The following is a 21,232-nucleotide window of genomic DNA, read 5'->3' on the forward strand; positions in this document are numbered from 1 at the left end:
CTTACTTCCAGTTTCTGATTACACAAGCAAGAAGCCCTTTTTGGCACAATGAGTCAAAGCCTAATTAAACGTCCAGTGAGTCAAAGCTCCCTGACACTCAAACTCTGTGTGTGATGTGAGAATGCGCACCGCTTTCCATCAAACGCTCTCTTCCCCGCCCACTCTCTTCTCCACCCACTCTCTTCTCCACCCACTCTCTTCCCCGCCCACTCTCTTCCCCGCCCACTCTCTTCCCCGCCCACTCTCTTCTCCACCCACTCTCTTCTCCACCCACTCTCTTCTCCACCCACTCCCCTAGGCTGCACAAGGCCTTGCAGGACTGTAGTGTGCTGAGTGACTCCCGGTTTATGAAGGGTGGGGAGACCCTCCTCTCTGTGGACTTGTTCTCTGACACCATGCTGGGTCATTCATGGCAGCAATCTGTGGCACTTTGCTTCAAATGCACCAGCACTTGGAGACTTTGACTCAAAGGTTTGACATTGGAACCAGAGGATGAGAACCTGTCAAAAAAATAAAATAAATAAATGTAAATGTGCCATATTTTGTCAATTGTGATTTTTACACCGCAATCGAAATTTGTCCTCCTCTTTTAACCCATCTGTGCAGTAAGAACACACACACACACACACACACACACACTAGTGATTACTAGGGGGCTGTGGATCACACATGCCCAGAGCGGTGGGCAGCCCTAGCCCGGCGCCCGGGGAGCAGTTGGGGTTAGGTGCCTTGCTCAAGGGCACCTCAGTCATGGCCTCAGGTCTGGGAATCGAACCCACGACCCTCCGGTCACAAGACCAGTTCCCTACCACCAGGCCATGACTGCCCCAAATATCACACAAAAGACGTCTCGAGAAAAACGACCACCTAAACCTAAACCTAAACCTAAACCTTGCCTGCTACACAACCTTAATGCTTCATGTCTGAATAAGCAAGTGCAAGTGGCAACAAATTGGTATAAATGTTTTATGGTGACAGTAACAGCAGGTGGAGTATATGACAGGGTAGTTAATCTAATCACTCCCTTGCCTACACTAAGGACTAATTGACTTTAAATGTGGGTTTGCTGCTGTAATGTTCAGAATCCCTCTCTCATCGGCCCTTACTGGAGTCTATGCCCTAGTTATCTTTAATTGGTCACAGCTTATGTGAGGCATATGGATCTCCATCAGTCCCAGCAGACCAGCGTAGTACGAGTCTCCCGCAGAACGAGCAGCATGCCTTTGGTTCCTAATTGTTTGTTTGTTCTCAGTGAGACCTTATACTCATGGACCCTTTCTGCAGTTTGCTTTTAAATTAGGTGTGCCAGAGGGTATGATAATAGTGTGAGAAGCTACATTTATGGAGCTGTTCACTTTACACATCTACCTGGAGGGGTTGCATCAGACTTGACTTGATATTCGGTGTAGATCTGTGGTTCTGAGCCCTTTACTGTAAGGGGGAAAAAGGCAACGTATCAGTGACCGACACAAGCTTGTTTAAACATGAAAAGTCGAAACACCTTGACGTTGAAGTCTGAAGTGAACACAAGATTGGCAGCTTTGGTTGATTCGCCCTGCATACTAAAAGCAGGTGGTGTGCGTTGGTCAGCCTGGATGTATGTGACTTTATTAGTGGATATAGAGCACAGTTCTCATCCATTGCCAATAAGAGCCTGTGTTTGCCATCCTCCATATTTGAATACTTCTGGGTGGCAGAGCACTCTCCCTCAGGCTCTAACACTGACGTATATCAAAACTGCAGTAACAGTCACGCTACTACTTTGTCAGTGTCTATGGTGTGTTGAGAATATCTTGTAGCAGTGATACTACAAGTGAATGAGTGGATAAACACACTGAGTATGGCTGCATATGTACACTTACGTAAAAAGGTCCCTAAATGTTAGTTGAAGCTATTAAGGTGTCCAAGCAATGGTCAAAGAGTTGTAGTCTAGCTAGTGTCTAGTCTAGTCTAGTCTAGTGTGTGTGTGTGTGTGTGTGTGTGTGTGTGTGTTTTCTGGGACAGTCCTGTGAGCTAGGCCAAACCACGGCTCTTTGCCCCATAAGTAAATGTCAGGAGATAAAAGATGGGGAGATGGACATGGGTGAGGAACACCTATTCACTCTTCCTATTCACTCTACCCATTCACTCTTCCTATTCACTCTACACATTCTCTCTTCCTATTCACTCTTCCTATTCCCTCTTCCTATTCACTCTACATATTCACTCTATCCATTCACTCTACCTATTCACTCTACCTACTCACTCTACCATTCACTCTTCCTATTCACTCTACCTATTCACTTTTCCTATTTACTCTTCCTATTCATTCTACCCATTCACTCTACCTATTCACTCTACCATTCACTCTTCCTATTCACTCTTCCTATTTACTCTTCCTATTCACTCTTCCTATTTACTCTTCCTATTCACTCTACCCATTCACTCTACCTATTCACTCTACCCATTCACTCCACCTATTCACTTTTACTATTCACTTTTACTATTCACTCTTCCTATTCACTCCACCTATTCACTCTACCCATTCACTCCACCTATTCACTCTTCCTATTCACTCTACCCATTCAATACCATTCACTCTTCCTATTTACTTGTCCTATTCACTCTACCCATTCACTCTTCCTATTCACTGTACCTATTCACTCTACCCATTCACTCTTCCTATTCACTTTTCCTATTCACTCTACACATTCACTCTACCTATTCATTCTACCCATTCACTCCACCTATTCATTCTTCCTATTCACTTTACCTATTCACTCTACTCATTCACTCCACCTATTCACTCTTCCTATTCACTCTACCCATTCACTCTTCCTATTCACTCTTCCTATTCACTCTACCCATTCACTCCTCCTATTCACTCTACCCATTCATTCTTCCTATTCACTCTACCCATTCACTCTTCCTATTCACTCTTCCTATTCACTCTACCCATTCACTCTACCCATTCACTCTACCTATTCATTCTACCCATTCACTCCACCTATTCATTCTTCCTATTCACTTTACCTATTCACTCTACTCATTCACTCCACCTATTCACTCTACCTATTCACTCTACCCATTCACTCTACCTATTCACTCTTCCTATTCACTCTACCCATTCACTCTTCCTATTCACTCTACCCATTCACTCTACCTATTCACTCTACCCACTATTCCTAAATCTCTGGTCAGTGGTGGCCGCATGGACAAAAAACTGTCCAGTACTGACTTAACACTTGCTCATGCATGTCCACATAGACACACACTGAGTTCATTCAGCACTGTAATTCACTTTATTTTACTGAATATGAAAACAGCGAAATGTGAAAACATTCATATGTACTCAGTTCTGTTCACGTGTCGATTGCATGCTGAAGAATGATGGGTTGTAAAATTTTGATGTAAATTAAAAATTTGTTACACTTAATATTTTAGGCTATGAGATAAACCAGCAATGAGTTATTGGAATTTCATTCATGCTCCAGAGTTGCTAATAAACACAAAGGCTTTGTTTCCAGCTGGATCATCTCTGGCCAGTTTATGAAGTTTCAGTTTCATAGATGCACATTTTAGTCTATTTGTGAAAATCGCACATAAGTAAACATCTACCGTATGCTTTTCCTTACTGGAGTGTGTGTGTGTGTGTGTGTGTGTGTGTGTGTGTGTGTGTGTGTGTGTGTGTGTGTGTGTGTGTGTGTGCGTGTGTGTGTGTGTGTGTGTGTGTGTGTGTGTGTGTGTGTGTGTGTGAGAGAGAGAGAGAGAGAGAGAGAGAGAGAGAGAGAGAGAGAGAGAGAGAGAGAGAGAGAGGGGGGGGGGGGGGGGGGGGGGGGGGGGGGGAGAGGGAGAGAGAGGAGGAGGAGGATGTCGTGGGATTCTCATTCCAGCTACAGAGCAGAGAGGAATCATGCAGTCTGTCGCCAAGCCGCCAGTTCCAGGAGGTCATCCTAACCAGCGATGTAATCTTCTCCGTTCCATTTACACGGACCTCTGCGCCTTTCATTTCGTTTATCATTCAACAAAAGGACCAGGACATAATTTTGCTTTCTTCAGACTGTCTGTAGGAGTTTAGCAACACTTTTTGGTTGCGGAGTAAAAATGAAGTCTTTCCTTAGTGCCTTAAAGAAAGAAGGTATGGATCGTTTTGTTTGATCTCCCATAACACGCGCTACATACTTTGCTGCAGGCTTGAACTTTCACGGTGAAACAGTGAATGGAATTAGATTGCATAAAGTTAATAGATGCCATCAGGCTATATTTTTTTTACACTACTTAATCTGAAATTGTCCAATTTGAGTAACAAATTTAATTTGATATTGAAGCACCTATGATGAACATCATTGAAAATATATTGTCATAATCATAGACAGTTTATGTTTTTGTTCCAATGTAAGGTTTAGTGTACTTTTTGACTATGACTGACCTTAAAGAGAAAATGTTTCATTCAAAGGTATATAACTAACAATATTCACTGATTTACAGATATTGTTAATATCTTAATATAATATATGTTAATATCCTCAACATTAATTGCTGTAGACAAATTGTGATGGTGTCTACCCATTTCAGTTCTCTGGCCTTCTCTGGCAGGTGGAAACTGGTCCTTGATTTGATCCCTTCTACTAGAGGACACTTACCCATATCATTCACACTGAGTGCTTTCACCATTACACAAGATTTCAGCCTCCTTCACCCTCCTGTTTGCTCTGTTTGATTAGGGGTTTGCATTGAAATGAATACTCTTGCCTTATCACAGACTTATTTTACTGTAATACACTGAAGCATGTTCTAATAGAGTCAAGACTCTTGTACAAACACATGCACTCATGTCAGAGTGTGTGTGTGTGTGTGTGTGTGTGTGTGTGTGTGTGTGTGTGTGTGTGTGTGTGTGTGTGTGTATTGTCCTACCTGCTCCACATGGTTGACCTCTGTTTTCGCTGCACCAGGCTCTGACAGGAAGAGCAGTCTGCATCAACGTGCTCTGTCCACTCCACAGTTTTCCGCCTGACACTCCGAGGCAGCAGGATGATTGGAAGGCATCAACAGGCTAATGGCAGCAGTCTGATTAATGCCCATGTAGTGTCTGGATGTCCCTGTAGTGTCTGATTGTCCCTGTAGTGTCTGGATGTCCCTGTAGTGTCTGATTGTCCCTGTAGTGTCTGGATGTCCCTGTAGTGTCTGATTGTCCATGTAGTGTGTGCAGTGATCATAAATATGGTAGCAGAACATAAATATGGCATTGATCTTTCTGTGGGATGAGGATCCTACAGTGGCTATGACACCTGTCACATATCTTCACCTACACTGAATTCCCCTGGTCAATAGGAAACACGCGTGGCAGTAATAAGGACGTAATAACATGCACATTCAGCACCTAATGGTGGTTACTAGGTTATTACTGCTGTATAATCCCAACGTGGTGCAAAGGCTTCCAGTGGTGGCCATTTGGGCTAAAAAGCCCAGAGACCTGCATGGCTTCCATAATGTGATGAAGGAAAGAGCTCTGGGACAAATGCTCCCTAATGCTCCTCTCTAATGAAGTTGTGTAAAGGAGGATGGACACCAGTGCTGTTTAAGGGTGCTGGTAATGAAAGTCTCATACAGGCATCAACTATGTATCACCATAGCATGATCAGAGCTGAAAATAATGAGTAACAACTCATTTCCAGAGCATGCGATACTGTTCACTGCTGTTGGCACAGATACAAGATTAAATATTCCTTCGGTCTGTTTTGCATGCACACAATAACACCCTCAGGGACCCACAGTTGAATAGCTAGATGACACAGATGTGTACAGATAACTTACACATCACATGCCACTGGAACCCAGACTCTGCTCAGGACTAATCAGAAAGCGACTCAATACAGTCTCTCTGTCATCATGTCCTCCTTTCGCATCATGCCCTCCTTTCCCATCATGCTCTCCTTTCCCATCATGCTCTCCTTCCCTTCCCATGGGGTTATGCCCATGATTCTGGTTTCTCCTTTGCTGCTTCTCTCTCCCGTATTTTTACCCTTTTAGAACATTCCAGTGGTTAAATGTTTAAAGAGAAAGTCTAGATAACGTATTATTGGTGAGGGAAAAGTTATTTTATAATGATATAAAAGGTAATGTATGCGAATCAGCAATGTGGCTTTGAAGTTCTCGTTCAGCTTTTACACATGTGTTACATACATATTACTGACTAATACAGATTTTCTAGACAAACTTGAGACTTGGCCCGTATTGCAGCTCTATTTTAGAAGGTGAAGGTAATTGTGTTCATTACCTTGAAGGCTCTGGTTCTATACTGAAAGCAGGACTCCAGCACCCCAGATAGCTGCGTGAGGACGTCACAAGGAGCTTCTGTTCTGCTCTTTGTCAGGATGCCCTCTCTCTGACTTCCAAAGACATGAAACATCAGTTCCCAAACCGGCCGAAACACAAATGTGAAGCTATTTTTGTTCTTCGAGCTGCTAAGCGATGAGCTGGGTGGAAACATTTTTTTTAATTGCTGCTATTATGATGTGATGGTAGCAGAGGTCTTGGTTTTACTCTTCCTCTGAAGGGAATAGTAATTGGTATGAGCGGTGAGATCTCGTCTGTTTGCAGTATTTCCCCTCTGCTCCTGTGATGTACGCCTCTCGTCCTCCATCTTTGGCTTTCTCTTCTTCCTCCCTTTCTTCACTACCTGCCTTTCAACCCATTCTGTTTTATTCTATCCTGCCATTCATCTCTGTGTTATATTCCCTTTCTTCCCAGGATTTTCATGGATTTTAATTGTCACACTTTTTACCTTTCATCCACTTTCTTTTCCTAATATCCATATATAATCTTTCTTTCTCTCTCTCTCTCTCTCTCTCTCTCTCTCTCTCTCTCTCTCTCTCTCTCTCTCTCTCTGCCAACTCAGCTGCCATGGTCTCTAGGGTGTCAGATAATGAATACACCATCCTCCGTTCTCTCATACTTACTCTCAGCCTTTCAGTCTCATGCTATTTTTTTTACATCTTTGCCTTGCTGCATTTTTTCTCATGCTTCCATCTCTCTCTCTCTCTCTCTCTCTCTGTCTCTCTTTCTCTCTCTCTCAGTGCCTTTCCGTGAGGCCCCAGCGTACTCCAAGAGGCGACGGGGGCCTCCACCCAACAGCCTGGCCGCCCCACGGGTGTTGCTGCGCTCCAACAGTGATAACAACCTGAGTGTGAACGTGGTGGGTCCCGAGCAGACGCCCAGCCGCAGCCTGTCTCCACAGCTCCTGCTGCAGATCCAGCAGAGGAACCCCAATGGCACAGCGAGGGCGGCGGGCCGGGGGACACACGCCAGCACCCGCCGACGCTCACCGTCCCTTGGCCGCCTGGGAGAGGAGCAGCGCAGGCTACAGCAGAGGTGAGGTGTAATAGTAGTATTATCTATGTATTTATCAAATGATAGGTCAGAGTTGAGTTCGGCACTGAGATTTTTGGCTACTGCGCCAGGTGTTATGGGGTAGTCTGTGAGATTTAGCATTAGATCTGGAATTTTCTGTCTTGTGGGCTTTGGGCCCAGAAGGAGAACTTCTGTTTTGTCCTCATTAAGTTGGAGGCCTAATCTGGATTTGTCATCAGGTTTGGCTGATATGTAAAGTTGAGTGTCGTCTGCATAACAAATGAAAGTTGACACCATGTTTGTTTATAACCATTCCCAATGGTAGAATGTATAATGTAAATAATAGTGGTCCTAAGATGGAGCCTTGCGGGACTCCATATTTAACTTTTGTGTGTTTGGAGGGAATATTATTGAGCTCTACAAACTGATTGCGATTGTTAAAGTAAGAATGAAACCATGAAAGGGCTGTACACAAGATTTCAACTCAGTTTTCTAACCTTTATAGTTTGATATCCTTTTCACACACACATGCACATATCCACACACACATACACATATCCACACACAAATGCACAGATCTATACACACACACATGCACAAACACATGCACAGAACCATCCACACATACACAGGTCCAGCCACACATACATATATTCACACACACATGCACAGATCCACACACACATGCAGTACGACTCCGTAGGACACACACTTCAAGAGAGTTTGGTGGAGGTGAAGCACAACAAATCATGGCTGTTCAGTGAACCAATTTTGTAGTTGAGCAACAACAACAAATCTGATCTAATCTGGTCCATCCCCATGGCTGTAATGATGTGCTGTTGAAACTGTACATTATGCTATTGTTTGCTCTGACCATGTTGATGATGGTCTCTTTCTGTTCTGGGGTGGACAGCCTTCTTCTCCCAGCAAAAGGTAGTCTAGCAGTTCAGCAAATACATCATGTGAACATTTTTACTGTATTTACTAAATTTTTCTGTCAACATGAAATCAAACTTTTCTGTAAGTTATTTTAACTACTGATATGGTGCTACACTACAGTAGTACAGTGGTATACCCAGTAGAATGGTATCGAGCACAGTTCTATTTACCTATTCACATTTCAAAATGTCCAGATGATGCTACACTGTAGCGGCACAGATTAGGCTGGACCCTTTGCCTCCACAAAACTCAACCACATGTTCAACCAGAGTGACTCTGATCTCATCTGTTATAGTTGCTCATCCCCTTCCTCATTTTCATCCTCTTCATCATCATCTGTGTTGTACAGTATTGGACTCCATTGTTGTGCAAACCAAGATAGGGAACTTGTGGCCTCTTTATAGAGCTCAGGCTGTGATTACTAAAGATTTGTAAAAAATAAGCTGGAGTGTTTTTACCTGTGAGGGCTGGGTTTGGATAATTGCTGTGTGATTGTAGCAGGTGCATGACAGTGTTTTCCAAAACATTTCCAAAAGTTTTCAGTTCTGAATGTTGCTCCTAATGTATGGAACAGTGTTTAATGTTTTGCAAAAAGTATGTTGAAGAATTGCTAAATGAATGTAAGGCAGAGAATATGCTTAAGGTTTAGTGTACCAGGTCAATAGATAGATGGGCGACATTACATACAGGAATTAATTGTTCCAAAATTGTACTATAAGTACTAGTTTTTAGGTCTTAGCAACTGCAAAAAAAATTGCAAGAGCCCAACAATGTGGGTGTTTGCGTATGTGGGGGTATACGTATATTGGTGTGTGCGTATATGGATGTATACGTATGTTGGTGTGTGAGTATGTGGGTGAGTGAGTATGTGGGTGAGTGAGTATGTGGGTGTGAGCGTATGTGGGTGTGAGCGTATGTGGGTGTGAGCGTATGTGGGTGTGAGCGTATATGTGGGTGTGAGCGTATATGTGGGTGTGAGCGTATATGTGGGTGTGTGCGTATGTGGGTGTGTGCGTATGTGGATGTGAGCGTATGTGGGTGTGCGTATGTGGGATGCCTTTAGTCTTTCAAATAGACTTACAGGTCTATTAAGCAAAACTGTGAATGGCGGTAAGGCAGGTGAACGACTTTACGAGGTGACCACACCCTTTAGCCCCTTCTATCACTGGTTGCTTGGTTCCAGACCAGTGAGACTGAGGGCGTTTTTTGTGACCAAGAACCTGGAAAGAGAGTCAGTGTTCATGATTCTAGCTCTAGCAGTGTGAACTAGCTTTAGGGCCAGAACTGGCATCACTGGCACCTGGCACAGAGTGCTATGTGTGGACTAGGTAGTGACTTAGCAGAGAGAGATTCGGTGGATGATTTGTGGTCTCTCAGTGTTTTGTGTTAGCCGACACAGTGTGTGTAAGTACTGCCTGACCACAGCCATTCTGTCAGGGAGTGAAGCAGTTCAGAAAGCTGGGACCATGTTTGTGAGTCACATCCTCCGTCTGTGTGTCTGTACACGTGCGAGAGAGAGGTAGAGTCTCGTCTGCTTTCTTAAGGGTTGTAAGTTGGAGAAGGAGTGGTGTATCTGGGCTGTGACTGAAGGAACTGAATCTGTATAGATCCAAGCGAGTTTAAACCGGTTAATTAACACTCCACCGCCCACCACCCTCCTACAGCCAACCAGACAGACAGACGTTCAGCTCCTACATGCTGCTTCCTGCAGAGGCAGAGCCAGTCGATGCTGTGGAGTCTGCCTGGAGGAAGTCTCGATCTCGCTGAGCTGAACGGCTGAGCTGGGAACCTTGTAGCCCTGCAAATACATTAGAATCCTGCTTACGGGAAGGGGGTGTCAGAGTGAAACATTTGCCCTAGTTACCGCAGCGGTTGCTAGGGCTTCTATCGCACGCCCTACATGCACGTGTGGATTTTCAGAATGTGTGTGTGTGTGTGTCTGTGTGTGTGTGTGTGTGTGTGTGAGAGAGTTAGAGAGTGAGAGTGAGAGTGAGAGAGAGAGAGAGAGAGAGAGAGACAGGTTAGTTTGTAACTGGAGCAGTAAGGGTGCTCTGGTGTGGTGTGTTGGTGCTGTGGTGTGGTGTGTTGGTGCTCATGGTGTGGTGTGTTGATGCTCTGGTGTGGTGTGTTGGTGCTCATGATGTGGTGTGTTGGTGCTCATGGTGTGGTGTGTTGGTGTGGTGTGTTGGTGCTCATGGTTTGGTGTGTTGGTGTGGTGTGTTGGTGCTCATGGTGTGGTGTGTTGGTGTGGTGTGTTGGTGCTCATGGTGTGGTGTGTTGGTGCTCATGGTGTGGTGTGTTGGTGTGGTGTGTTGGTGCTCATGGTGTGGTGTGTTGGTGCTCATGGTGTGGTGTGTTGGTGCTCATGGTGTGGTGTGTTGGTGTGGTGTGTTGGTGCTCATGGTGTGGTGTGTTGGTGCTCATGGTGTGGTGTGTTGGTGCTCATGGTGTGGTGTGTTGGTGCTCATGGTGTGGTGTGTTGGTGCTCTGGTGTGGTGTGTTGGTGCTCATGGTGTGGTGTGTTGGTGTGGTGTGTTGGTGCTCATGGTGTGGTGTGTTGGTGTGGTGTGTTGGTGCTCATGGTGTGGTGTGTTGGTGCTCTGGTGTTGCCTCATTCCTTCTGCACATCCTCATTCTGGAGGGTTTGAGAAAGCACGTGCACAGGTGGGTAGTGACACGCTGTGTTTACTCTGCTACATTTATTTAGATTCCTCTTTAAACACATTGAACTTTTAAGAGTTATTTTACTTTACATTTGCGAAGTCAATGTGTTTATCTGGTTACGGATTGCCCTAATGTTTTTCAGTAACATCCATTTTAAATGTCCTGTGCGCATTTGATATGATACATCATGTCATTTGCCAGGCTAACATTATCTAATATTTACTAGCACATATTTTATCATACGCACAACAAAAGCACAAGACGAATATACTGACCCAGTCTCTAGTGTGCTGGCATATCTTGCTGTCCCCAAGATAAATTGATGGAATGTCATCGGAATTCAATATATATTTTGTATATTTTTGCACAAAACTATTTGTTATTCTCTGTAAAATGATCAGGATGTTTTTCTCCCTTTTTGTTTTCTGAAATTTGTCTTGAAAATAGAATAAAACATGATGGCTACTACATCTGATTTCTCCTCTGATAACTCTTGTTTCACCACAGCATTATGCTAATGGCGTGGGAAGCCCCACCCCTCAAGCTGACAGGACTGCTACCTCAGGGTTTTTATGTATGAAATCCTAACTGAATCTGTGTTTTCATTCTCTCGTTGGTACACTGGAGTTCCAAAGCCAAATCCTCATCCATGTGTCTTGACCTCTTATTTCACTGATGATGTCTTCTACCATATAAAACCACCACATGAACACGTGGTCAATAAGGTCAAAATCTTGTTTTCACTGGAGGAGGTCTTTAGGTCATTTTCATTCATTGCACATTTTGTTCGATTTGTTCAACTCCAGGTATTGCCACAACTTGTATTGTCAAGTGTGGAGAGGTTACTAAGACCCCTAAAGACGACCACTGAGTGGTACCATTTCACTTCAGTGAGTTAGGCAAATGGACCAGGAAGTAGATGTACTCGAGATGATAAAGTGTGTGGAAAGTACACATACTTTTCACACACGGGGCAGATTAGTTGATGGTGTATTTAGCTCCTGTTTTATAAAGCCACCACCACTTCTGGGCAGCTTTTCCCAGCATTGTCCATGTCTACAGTTCAAACTTATTTTCCATGTACACATTTGCTCATCCTATTGCTCTGTGCTCTATTACTTTACACAGCTGCTGTTAAAGGTGGAGCTTTCCATAATACTCAATACTCAAGCCGCTGCACGGTGAAAGTGTCTGTTTGAATTTCAAGGATGATTTCATGTGCAGTGTCATGTAAAAATGGTACATTTAGTTATTTAAACTTCTAAAGTAACTTGCTTACTGGAGTTTGTGGCTCAAACTCCAGAATGGCTGTGTGAAAGGCCGCTGACAGCTGTCAGATGTCAGGAGCGAAACACAGTCACATGACTCAGGCCATGTCATTGAGTAGCAGAAGTCCGCGTGACCGCATCACTCAGTATCTGTTTTCTCTACGTAATTGTAATATGTCTCCTTTGTTCATATCTGAAGACATTTTGTGACTTATTTGTGAAATACAATGACTAAGACACGTGTTGAGTGCCGATGTTGTTGTAGCTCTCGAACTCTACTGGTCAGCTGTGCTCAAAGGACTGAGTAACACGCCTGTGTGTTGAAGTAGACTCAGCTCTCCGCCCACCAGATGTAAGGTGTTTGGAATTCAGGCATTACTATACAATCCATTTGTATTTGTAGTGCACACCTTGGCTGCTATGTTTGTGTAGGAGTGTTAAGTCTGATCTTTTAGCCTGATCAAAGACCTGATCTTAAATAACGGTTTAAAAATGGCATAATCTGGCCAGTTTGATCAAGTTCGCGATCCCCTCAGGAAGCTGTTATTTTACTATAAATGCAGTCTGCTACCATTTGCCATTTGTGTTTAGTAGGGTGTGAAGTATATTAAAATGCATGCAGGATGCAGACATGGTTGCATAATTGAGGTGACATCGTAACAATAACTTAAGCTAAACCTCAGGAAGCGAATGCATAGCCATTGAATAAAGAAGATGAAATTAATATTGAATTAGTGATGGTTTTAAAACATTTATATACAGAATACATTGAATTGGCAATAGATTAAAATTTAATAGCTATGTAATAAGCTCACAATATTTGATGCCATCAAATGTCATGAAATGTTTTGTCATGTTTTTCTATGTTAGTGTAACCGATGAAAGACACTGGTCCAAAATGCAGAAACATAGTGTCAAAGTAGGTTTCATCTTGAACTTCTTCAGGGAACAGAGATGTTTTGTCACTGGTATTAAAATGATAATTGTTCAGTGTAGACTCTCGTAGACAAACAATTGTGTTGTGTTTTTCTTTGCATTGTTTTTTTTATATTTTTTTGTTATATTTTTTTTTAGAACAGCTGCATATTTCCCATCTGAATGCAGCAAATTGCTTCAAAATGATTATAAGCAGTGATGTATTTATGGAAGGTGTAGGCTATAGATAATGCAGGAAGAATATCCACTTACCACTGAGCTCTCTTCTTTGGAAATTAGAAACATATTTTGAACTTTAATTATGAGGCATCAAAGAACATTTTTCACCTGAATAATCAAAACATGGAATGCTTAAAATATGAAATATGGTAATAAATAAAAAAAAATACATGCAGAAAGTCAGTTTACCCACTGTTACTACTGCTACCTTTGTGATTTTAGTAATCTGAATAGTAATCAGAAGCATGACTGACTTGGGATCAGCTAAAGTAGTCAGTAACTCCACAGTGCAATGTTGCTGTTTCACCCAAACGTACATACAGAATCTGTAATTACAGCCTTCGTCCATTAGATGGTGTCATGATGCCTTACATATGGGACATTCACAGGACGTTAACCATGTTGGCTTGACCTCTAATTCAAGTTTAGTTTTCTCATTGACATTTTTGCATGCACTTGATATTTCACATTTTTCTTAGAAACATAAAGCCATTTATACTTCCTGTATGTACAGTTGTGATCAAATTTATTCAACCCCCAATGCTGCGAAGGGTTTTATGAAATTCAGTGCACATTTGTAATTGTGTTCATAATGAAATCTTACAAGGACTTGTTAAAGAACTAAATGCAACTAAGATAGCATCAAATTTTTTTGTCATAAAGTATTAAATGGCCTTTTTGTGATTTCTTCATTGACACAATTATTCAACCCCTTTACGACTACCACTCCTAAGAACAGAGGTTCATTCCAGTGTTTTCCATCAGGTATTGAAAACATCTGTGGATGTCAACGAGCAGCAATCAAGCATGATAAGCACCAATTAGGCAGATTTAAAAGGACTGTGATACTCAGCTCCTTCTAGACATCTACTGGTGTGTTTCCAAGCATGGTGAAGGCAAGAGAATGGTCCCAGAAGACAAGAGAAGAGGTTATTGCTCTTCACAAGAATGGCAATGGATATAAAAAGATTGCGAAGTTGTTAAATATTCCAAGAGACACTATCGGAAGTATCATTCGCAAGTTCAAGTTAAAGGGCACAGTGGAAACGTTACCTGGTCGTGGCAGAAAGAAGATCCTGACCGCGACTGCTGTGCGCTACCTGAAGCGTAATGTGGAGAAAAATCCCCGCGTGACTGCTAAGGAACTGAAAAAAGACCTGTCAGATGTGGGCACTGAAGTTTCAGCTCAGACAATAAGGCGCGCACTGCATAACGAAGACCTCCATGCCAGAACGCCCAGACGCACCCCCTTGCTGACTCCAAAGAACAAGAAAAGTCGACTGCAGTATGCCAAAAGTCATGTGGACAAGCCACAAAGGTTTTGGGACAGTGTACTGTGGTCAGATGAAACTAAATTAGAACTGTTTGGGACAATGGACCAGCGCTATGTTTGGAGAAGGAAGAACCAGGCTTATGAACAAAAGAACACCTTGCCTACTGTGAAGCATGGCGGGGGGTCAATTATGCTTTGGGGCTGTTTTGCTTCTAATGGTACAGGAAAGCTTCAACGTGTGCAGGGTACCATGAATTCCCTTCAGTACCAGGAGATCTTGGAGGAAAATGTGATGGAGTCAGTCACAAACCTGCGGCTTGGGAGACGTTGGACCTTCCAACAGGACAATGATCCGAAGCACACATCCAAGTCCACTAGAGCATGGTTGAACATGAAAGGCTGGAACATTCTAGAGTGGCCATCGCAATCACCAGACTTAAATCCAATTGAGAACCTCTGGTGGGACCTAAAGAAGGCAGTTGCAGTGCGCAAGCCTAAGAATGTGACTGAACTGGAGGCTTTTGCCCATGAAGAATGGGCTAAGATACCCATATGTCGCTGCAAGACACTTGTGTCAAGCTATGCTTCACGCTTGAAAGCTGTCATAACTGGAAAAGGATGTTGTACTAAGTACTAAAAAATAATGTCACTAGGGGGTTGAATAAAACTGATAATGATGTGAGCACAGTAAAGACATTTGTGGTTATTCCATCATAAATATTATGTTATGTTTGTCTAATTTATAAGTGCCTCTTTGATATAATTGTAAATAAGATGACTGAAATGATCAAAATCAATGTCAAACTGGCCAAAACACTTTATTTCAGTGGGGGTTGAATAAATTTGATCACAACTGTATGTATAGTCTAAATGTGTAAACATATGGGTTGTGCTCTTTCATGTCTAAAAGTACAAGTTTTGTAAGAAAGTTGTGTACATAGTATTGTAACGTTTATCGTCTTATGATGTACTTGTAAATGATGTGTTGTTTTGACTGGTGGAACATCCCTAGGCCACAGAGTCCTTTACTGTCCTTGAGTGGTGTAAGGGGTTTGTGAGGGAGAGAAGAGTGACATAGTGTGAAAAGTACCGTCCCTACTGTGAATCATGGGGGTGAAAGCATCATGCTTGGGGGTGTTTTTCTGCATATGGGACAGGATGACTGCACTGTATTAAGGAGAGGATGAATGGGGCCATGAATTGGGAGATTTTAGGCAACAACCTCCTTCCCTTATTTAGAGCATTGAAGATGGGTTGTGGCTGGGTCAACATGACCATGACCCAAAGCACACAGTCAGGATAACCAAGGAGTGGCTCCATAAGACCAGAAACCTGGCTGATCTGGAGAAGATCTGTGTGGAGAAATGGGCCAAAACCCTTGCTGAAGTGTGTGCAAACCTGGTGAAAAACTACAGAACCTCTGTAATTGCAAACAAAGGCTATACCAATTAACATTGATTTTCACAGTTGTTCAAATACTTACTTGCAGCAGTAACACAAATAAATTATTGAAAAATCATACATTGATTAGATTATGTCTTACAGTGGGCATGCACATAAGTTGAAAAATTCAGACCCCTCCATGATTTCTAAGTGGGAGGGTGTTCAAATACTTAATTTGTTCACTGTATATAAAATAATGTTTGACTATAATAAATCAGTTTTACAGAAGCTGTTCTGTGTCAGTGCTGTCTGAGTTTAATGTGTCCTCTAATTCCCTTCATTAATGAAAACATTTTGTATATGTGCTGAATGTGCGAACAGTCAGTTGAGAGTCTTCATCGCCCTCCTCATCCTCTTGCTCCAGGGCCAGTGTGGGCAGTCTGGATGGAATGGGCTTCAGGAGGAAGCTGTACAGCGCCGTTCCAGGACGACATTTTGTGGCTGTGCGACCCTACCAGCCCCAGGCCGAAGGCGAGATCACACTCTACAAAAATGACAGGGTCAAAGGTCAGCCCTCAAAAGCAAACACAGCAAGAGTTCCTTAGAACCAGAGCCCGAACTGGACACTGTGGTTGATCGCTTGCTTAATTTTTTTGTACACAATCTCCATTGTGAGAAGAACAGAAGTAGGTCAGTGTGATGTAAAGGCAGAGGGGGCATCAGAGGGGCATCAGAGGGGGCATTAGAGTGGGGAGGGCGTTGAAGGTCGGGTGGGCGCGCCAGCTGCTCTAATTCGCTGCTCCTTTGGCCCAGTTCTCAGCATCGGAGAGGGCGGTTACTGGGAGGGCAGCGCTCGCGGCCACGTGGGCTGGTTCCCCGCCGACTGTGTGGAGGAGCTTCCCGCTAAGCCCAGCGAAGAGCGACCACGTAAGTGTGTCCGTATATTTCAGACTAAGAATATTTTAATACACCTAAGTGAGATTTATGTACTTTTGTTAATGTTGTTAAGGGATGTATGTAGGGTGCGCCCACTAATGTTGTTAAGGGATGAATGTAGGGAGTGTCCACTAATGGTGTTAAGGGATGAATGTAGGGAGTGTCCACTAATGGTGTTAAGGGATGAATGTAGGGAGTATCCACTAACAAGTAAGTCAGTGTCTCGAATGACTCCGCGTCCACTGACAATCATGTCCGTGTTCATGTTCATGCCCTTGTTTTAGTTCATCATTATTGCCATCATTATTGTCATTCCCTTCACCTGTGTCTCATTTAGTCCTTGGTTCTCTGTGTTTATACTCTGGTTTTTGTCTCAGTATTGGCAGCTCGTTGTTTCCTCGTGGTTCTGTGAACTCCATGCTCACGCTTCTCTGTCTCCCTCCTAGAGGTCCCCTGGTTTCAGTCCTGCTTTGTATCTGCCATTGTATTCCTAGTGTGTATTTCCCCATGTGCCCTGCCCTGGATTTGTTTAGGGAGGTATTTTGTTGTGTTATTCCAGGATGCAGTTGGTCCCGAAGTCCCTGTGTGTATAGACCTCGTGTGCAGATTGGTTGGTTGTCCAGCTCGTGTTCTCCTGAATGTATTTCCCAATGTTGTGAATAAACCCCGATCCTCCCTGCAATTGTGTCTGCCTCCTGTGGCCACAGGTCCTTACAGTCAGTGAGCAGCAGGTGTGATAAGTCCTGAGAGGTGGAGCTCCAGGTGGAGCACCAGGGACATCCTGCCAGGGGGTGACTCAGGACCCAAGGAACACAGTCCTTTTAGGAAAGGGACTCTTTTTACACAAAGGATCGCTATTATTTAAAATGACAAAACCGGGTTCTTTATATCGCTATTATTTAAAATGACAAAACCGGGTTCTTTATTTGTTAATAAATAAAGTTACTGTTGGGATTACAGGTGTGTGTGGGGGGGTGTAGAAACATTACACAGCTAGGGCTGTAAAAGGCCAAGGCTGTGACGATGTTGTGTTGTGCAGGTGACCATGCAGGTAGAGTAGAGGTGAAGCCCACACCTGCACCAATGTTGCCTTTGGCTGCTCTGACATCATCAGACTGCCGTAGCAAGTGAGGACACCCAAGGCAATTCATATACTCACTCAAGAAAAAAGTGACACAAGCATTGGTGGGCATCCTCCAGCAATTACTCAAACACACACACACAGGAACAAGTGTAAGAAAGCTTGTAAGCAAGCACACACATACACATACAAACAGGATCCCCTTAAGTGGGGTTTAATTAAAAGACTAATTAAAAGGCACAGATGGAACAGGTTGTTAATGTGTAGGCCAGAAGTGTGTAAGAGGCTGACCAGTATGGTGATGAGATGATCGTATTAACATATGCATGATGATGACTCCTAATCAGCTCTGTGTCATTCACAGGGAAGAGCAGCACCTACATGCTTCACAGTCACATATACACAGGCACACACACACGGATAGACACACACTCATACACACACAGGCGCACACACACGGACAGACACACACACATACGGATAGACACACACTCATACACACACAGGCACACACACACGGATATACACACACTCATACACACAGGCACACACACGGATAGACACACACTCATACACACACAGGCACACACACACTCATACACACAGGCACACACACACGGATGGACACACACTCATACACACAGGCACACACACACGGATAGACACACACTCATACACACAGTCACACACACACGGATAGACACACACTCATACACACAGGCACACACATGGATAGACACACACACACACACACACAAGCACACACTTAGCATACAGCCTGTTCAACCAACCACACTACCTGACCAACCAGCCATATTTGTGCCATTCACTTCATTCATATTCATGTTTTTACAGTGCCAGAGCAGCAAGCCAGAGCCAAAACAGGGGATGGAACCTTCACGTATAGAGCCAGGACTTACAGTAGACAGGGGATGGAACCTTCACGTATAGAGCCAGGACTTACAGTAGACAGGGGAGGGAACCTTCACGTATAGAGCCAGGACTTACAGTAGACAGGGGATGGAACCTTCACGTATAGAGCCAGGACTTACAGTAGACAGGGGATGGAACCTTCACGTATAGAGCCAGGACTTACAGTAGACAGGGGAGGGAACCTTCACGTATAGAGCCAGGACTTACAGTAGACAGGGGAGGGAACCTTCACGTATAGAGCTAGGACTTACAGTAGACAGGGGATGGAACCTTCATGTATAGAGCCAGGACTTACAGTAGACAGGGGATGGAACCTTCACGTATAGAGCCAGGACTTACAGTAGACAGGGGAGGGAACCTTCACGTATAGATCCAGGACTTACAGTAGACAGGGGATGGAACCTTCACGTATAGAGCCAGGACTTACAGTAGACAGGGGATGGAACCTTCACGTATAGAGCCAGGACTTACAGTAGACAGGGGATGGAACCTTCATGTATAGAGCCAGGACTTACAGTAGACAGGGGATGGAACCTTCACGTATAGAGCCAGGACTTACAGTAGACAGGGGAGGGAACCTTCACGTATAGAGCTAGGACTTACAGTAGACAGGGGAGGGAACCTTCATGTATAGATAAAGGACTTACAGTAGAAGAAGGCCTATATATATATTTATTAAGTGATTGTTAGCATTGCCTTTTTCAATGCTTTTTCAATCTGAAAATATCTGTCTAAATATGAGCACTAACCTGCATTTTGTAGTGGTGCCTGTATGAGTGTGTCTGTGCGAGTGTGTGTGTGTGTGTGTGTGTGTGTGTGTGTGTTTATTTTTAGGCCAAGGTTAATGGTGCAGTGAGGCTTAGCTATGCCTGCCTCTCAGTTCTAGTGCTGTAGTACTCCTTACAAATCACATCATCCAGGATTAATCTGACAGAATCACTTCTTGAATAGTGTGTGTGTGTGTGTGTGTGTGTGTGTAATTGTGCTCTATTTTTATTTCTTTGTGGATGCCCAAAGTTCTGTGGGCATATGATTTTGGTGGATTACTGGGGATAATTGTATGGCTAGTTAGGTGTAGGCATAACCTGTTTTTGCCTCAGTAGTACATGCTGTAGATCAATAGAATAAAGTCTCACGTATTGTATGAAATCTTTTGTAAAACCTCAATCAGAATGTTCATAATTTATAATATTATTTGAAACATTATAATTGTTACACTGACCAAATAATGGGAATCACTGCATGTACACAGAACCAATGAAGCGACAAGAATTTGTGCAAAATCTAATAGTCATATAGTCATGGAAATTTTCCAAAGCTTAGGACATACACCACAAAGCATAGTGCTGCTTTGATTTTAATGTCATCCTTGGGACAACAGAAAGTTCTGGCTGGATGATCTAGTGGTCCTCATAATCTTTTATGGGTATGTCAAGTCTAAAATATACCCAGGGGCTTCTTCATGTCGTGCTTAATAACTTAGTCATAAATGTTTTAAATGAATCCTAAAACTAGGGGTGCACGATATGGACTAGAATTGCGATGTGCGATAACATTGTTGGATATCCCGATATCGATGTGAACCACGATAAATTAAGATTAAAATACAGAAATGTAGTGTCTCTCTGAACAGCAACACGTTAATTTGTTTTGTTTTTTACTGTGTGATGAATCCAGAATAATTCCAAATATTTGCAGGTTTATTCAACAATAGATTCAATCTAGGTTTATACTTTCACGAGTGAGCGACTCCGCACACCTCGTTAACCTCCGCAAAACGGCGGAAGCGTTTAATCTTGCCGTGTCACATTCTTTGCAGTGTTGTCCGAAACGATATGTAGGCCTAGTAGTATAAAAAAACACCCCTCAAATACAGGGGAATGAACTTTTACCTGACCAATTTTAATGTTGCTTTGTGCTTCAGGTTTGAAAAGTGCTGGAATTTAGGCTAAAGTACTTGAAAATGCTTGAAATTGTAACTACTTCGTTTCACAACAAATATCTGTCTGACTGAACAATTCTCTTGTATGGGTGGCGAGTGTGAAATGGAGACAAATTATGTATTATATCGCGATCGATTCTTAGTGTTGACTTGTAACTTCCGCAGTAGCCCAACTCAAATGTAGCCCAAAAAACCGCACCCCGCGGCCCCAGAATTTTTACCCGCGGCTGGATTTTCAAACAAGCCCAATTTGGCGTGAAAACCGCGAACCTGGCAACTCTGCCTCACTCTGCGTCTTGCCTACTTACGTCACGTGATCATAGTCTGCA

At 43.3% G+C, this 21,232-nt stretch overlaps 1 protein-coding gene across 2 annotated transcripts in view; it reads left to right on the forward strand.

Annotated features, from left to right (window-relative positions):
- The window catches only part of LOC143490607 (SH3 and multiple ankyrin repeat domains protein 2-like), a 203,531-nt gene that overhangs the window by 106,622 nt on the left and 75,677 nt on the right, over positions 1 to 21,232 (forward strand). For both annotated transcript variants that reach the window (XM_076989141.1, XM_076989140.1), the window contains exons 12-14: positions 7,056 to 7,350; positions 16,436 to 16,578; positions 16,825 to 16,938. In XM_076989141.1, coding sequence (XP_076845256.1) covers positions 7,056 to 7,350; positions 16,436 to 16,578; positions 16,825 to 16,938 — 552 coding nt within the window. The remainder of the gene's footprint in view (positions 1 to 7,055; positions 7,351 to 16,435; positions 16,579 to 16,824; positions 16,939 to 21,232) is intronic.

Source organism: Brachyhypopomus gauderio, chromosome 2 (assembly GCF_052324685.1).
Source record: "Brachyhypopomus gauderio isolate BG-103 chromosome 2, BGAUD_0.2, whole genome shotgun sequence".
NCBI classification, from domain to species: Eukaryota; Metazoa; Chordata; class Actinopteri; order Gymnotiformes; family Hypopomidae; genus Brachyhypopomus; species Brachyhypopomus gauderio.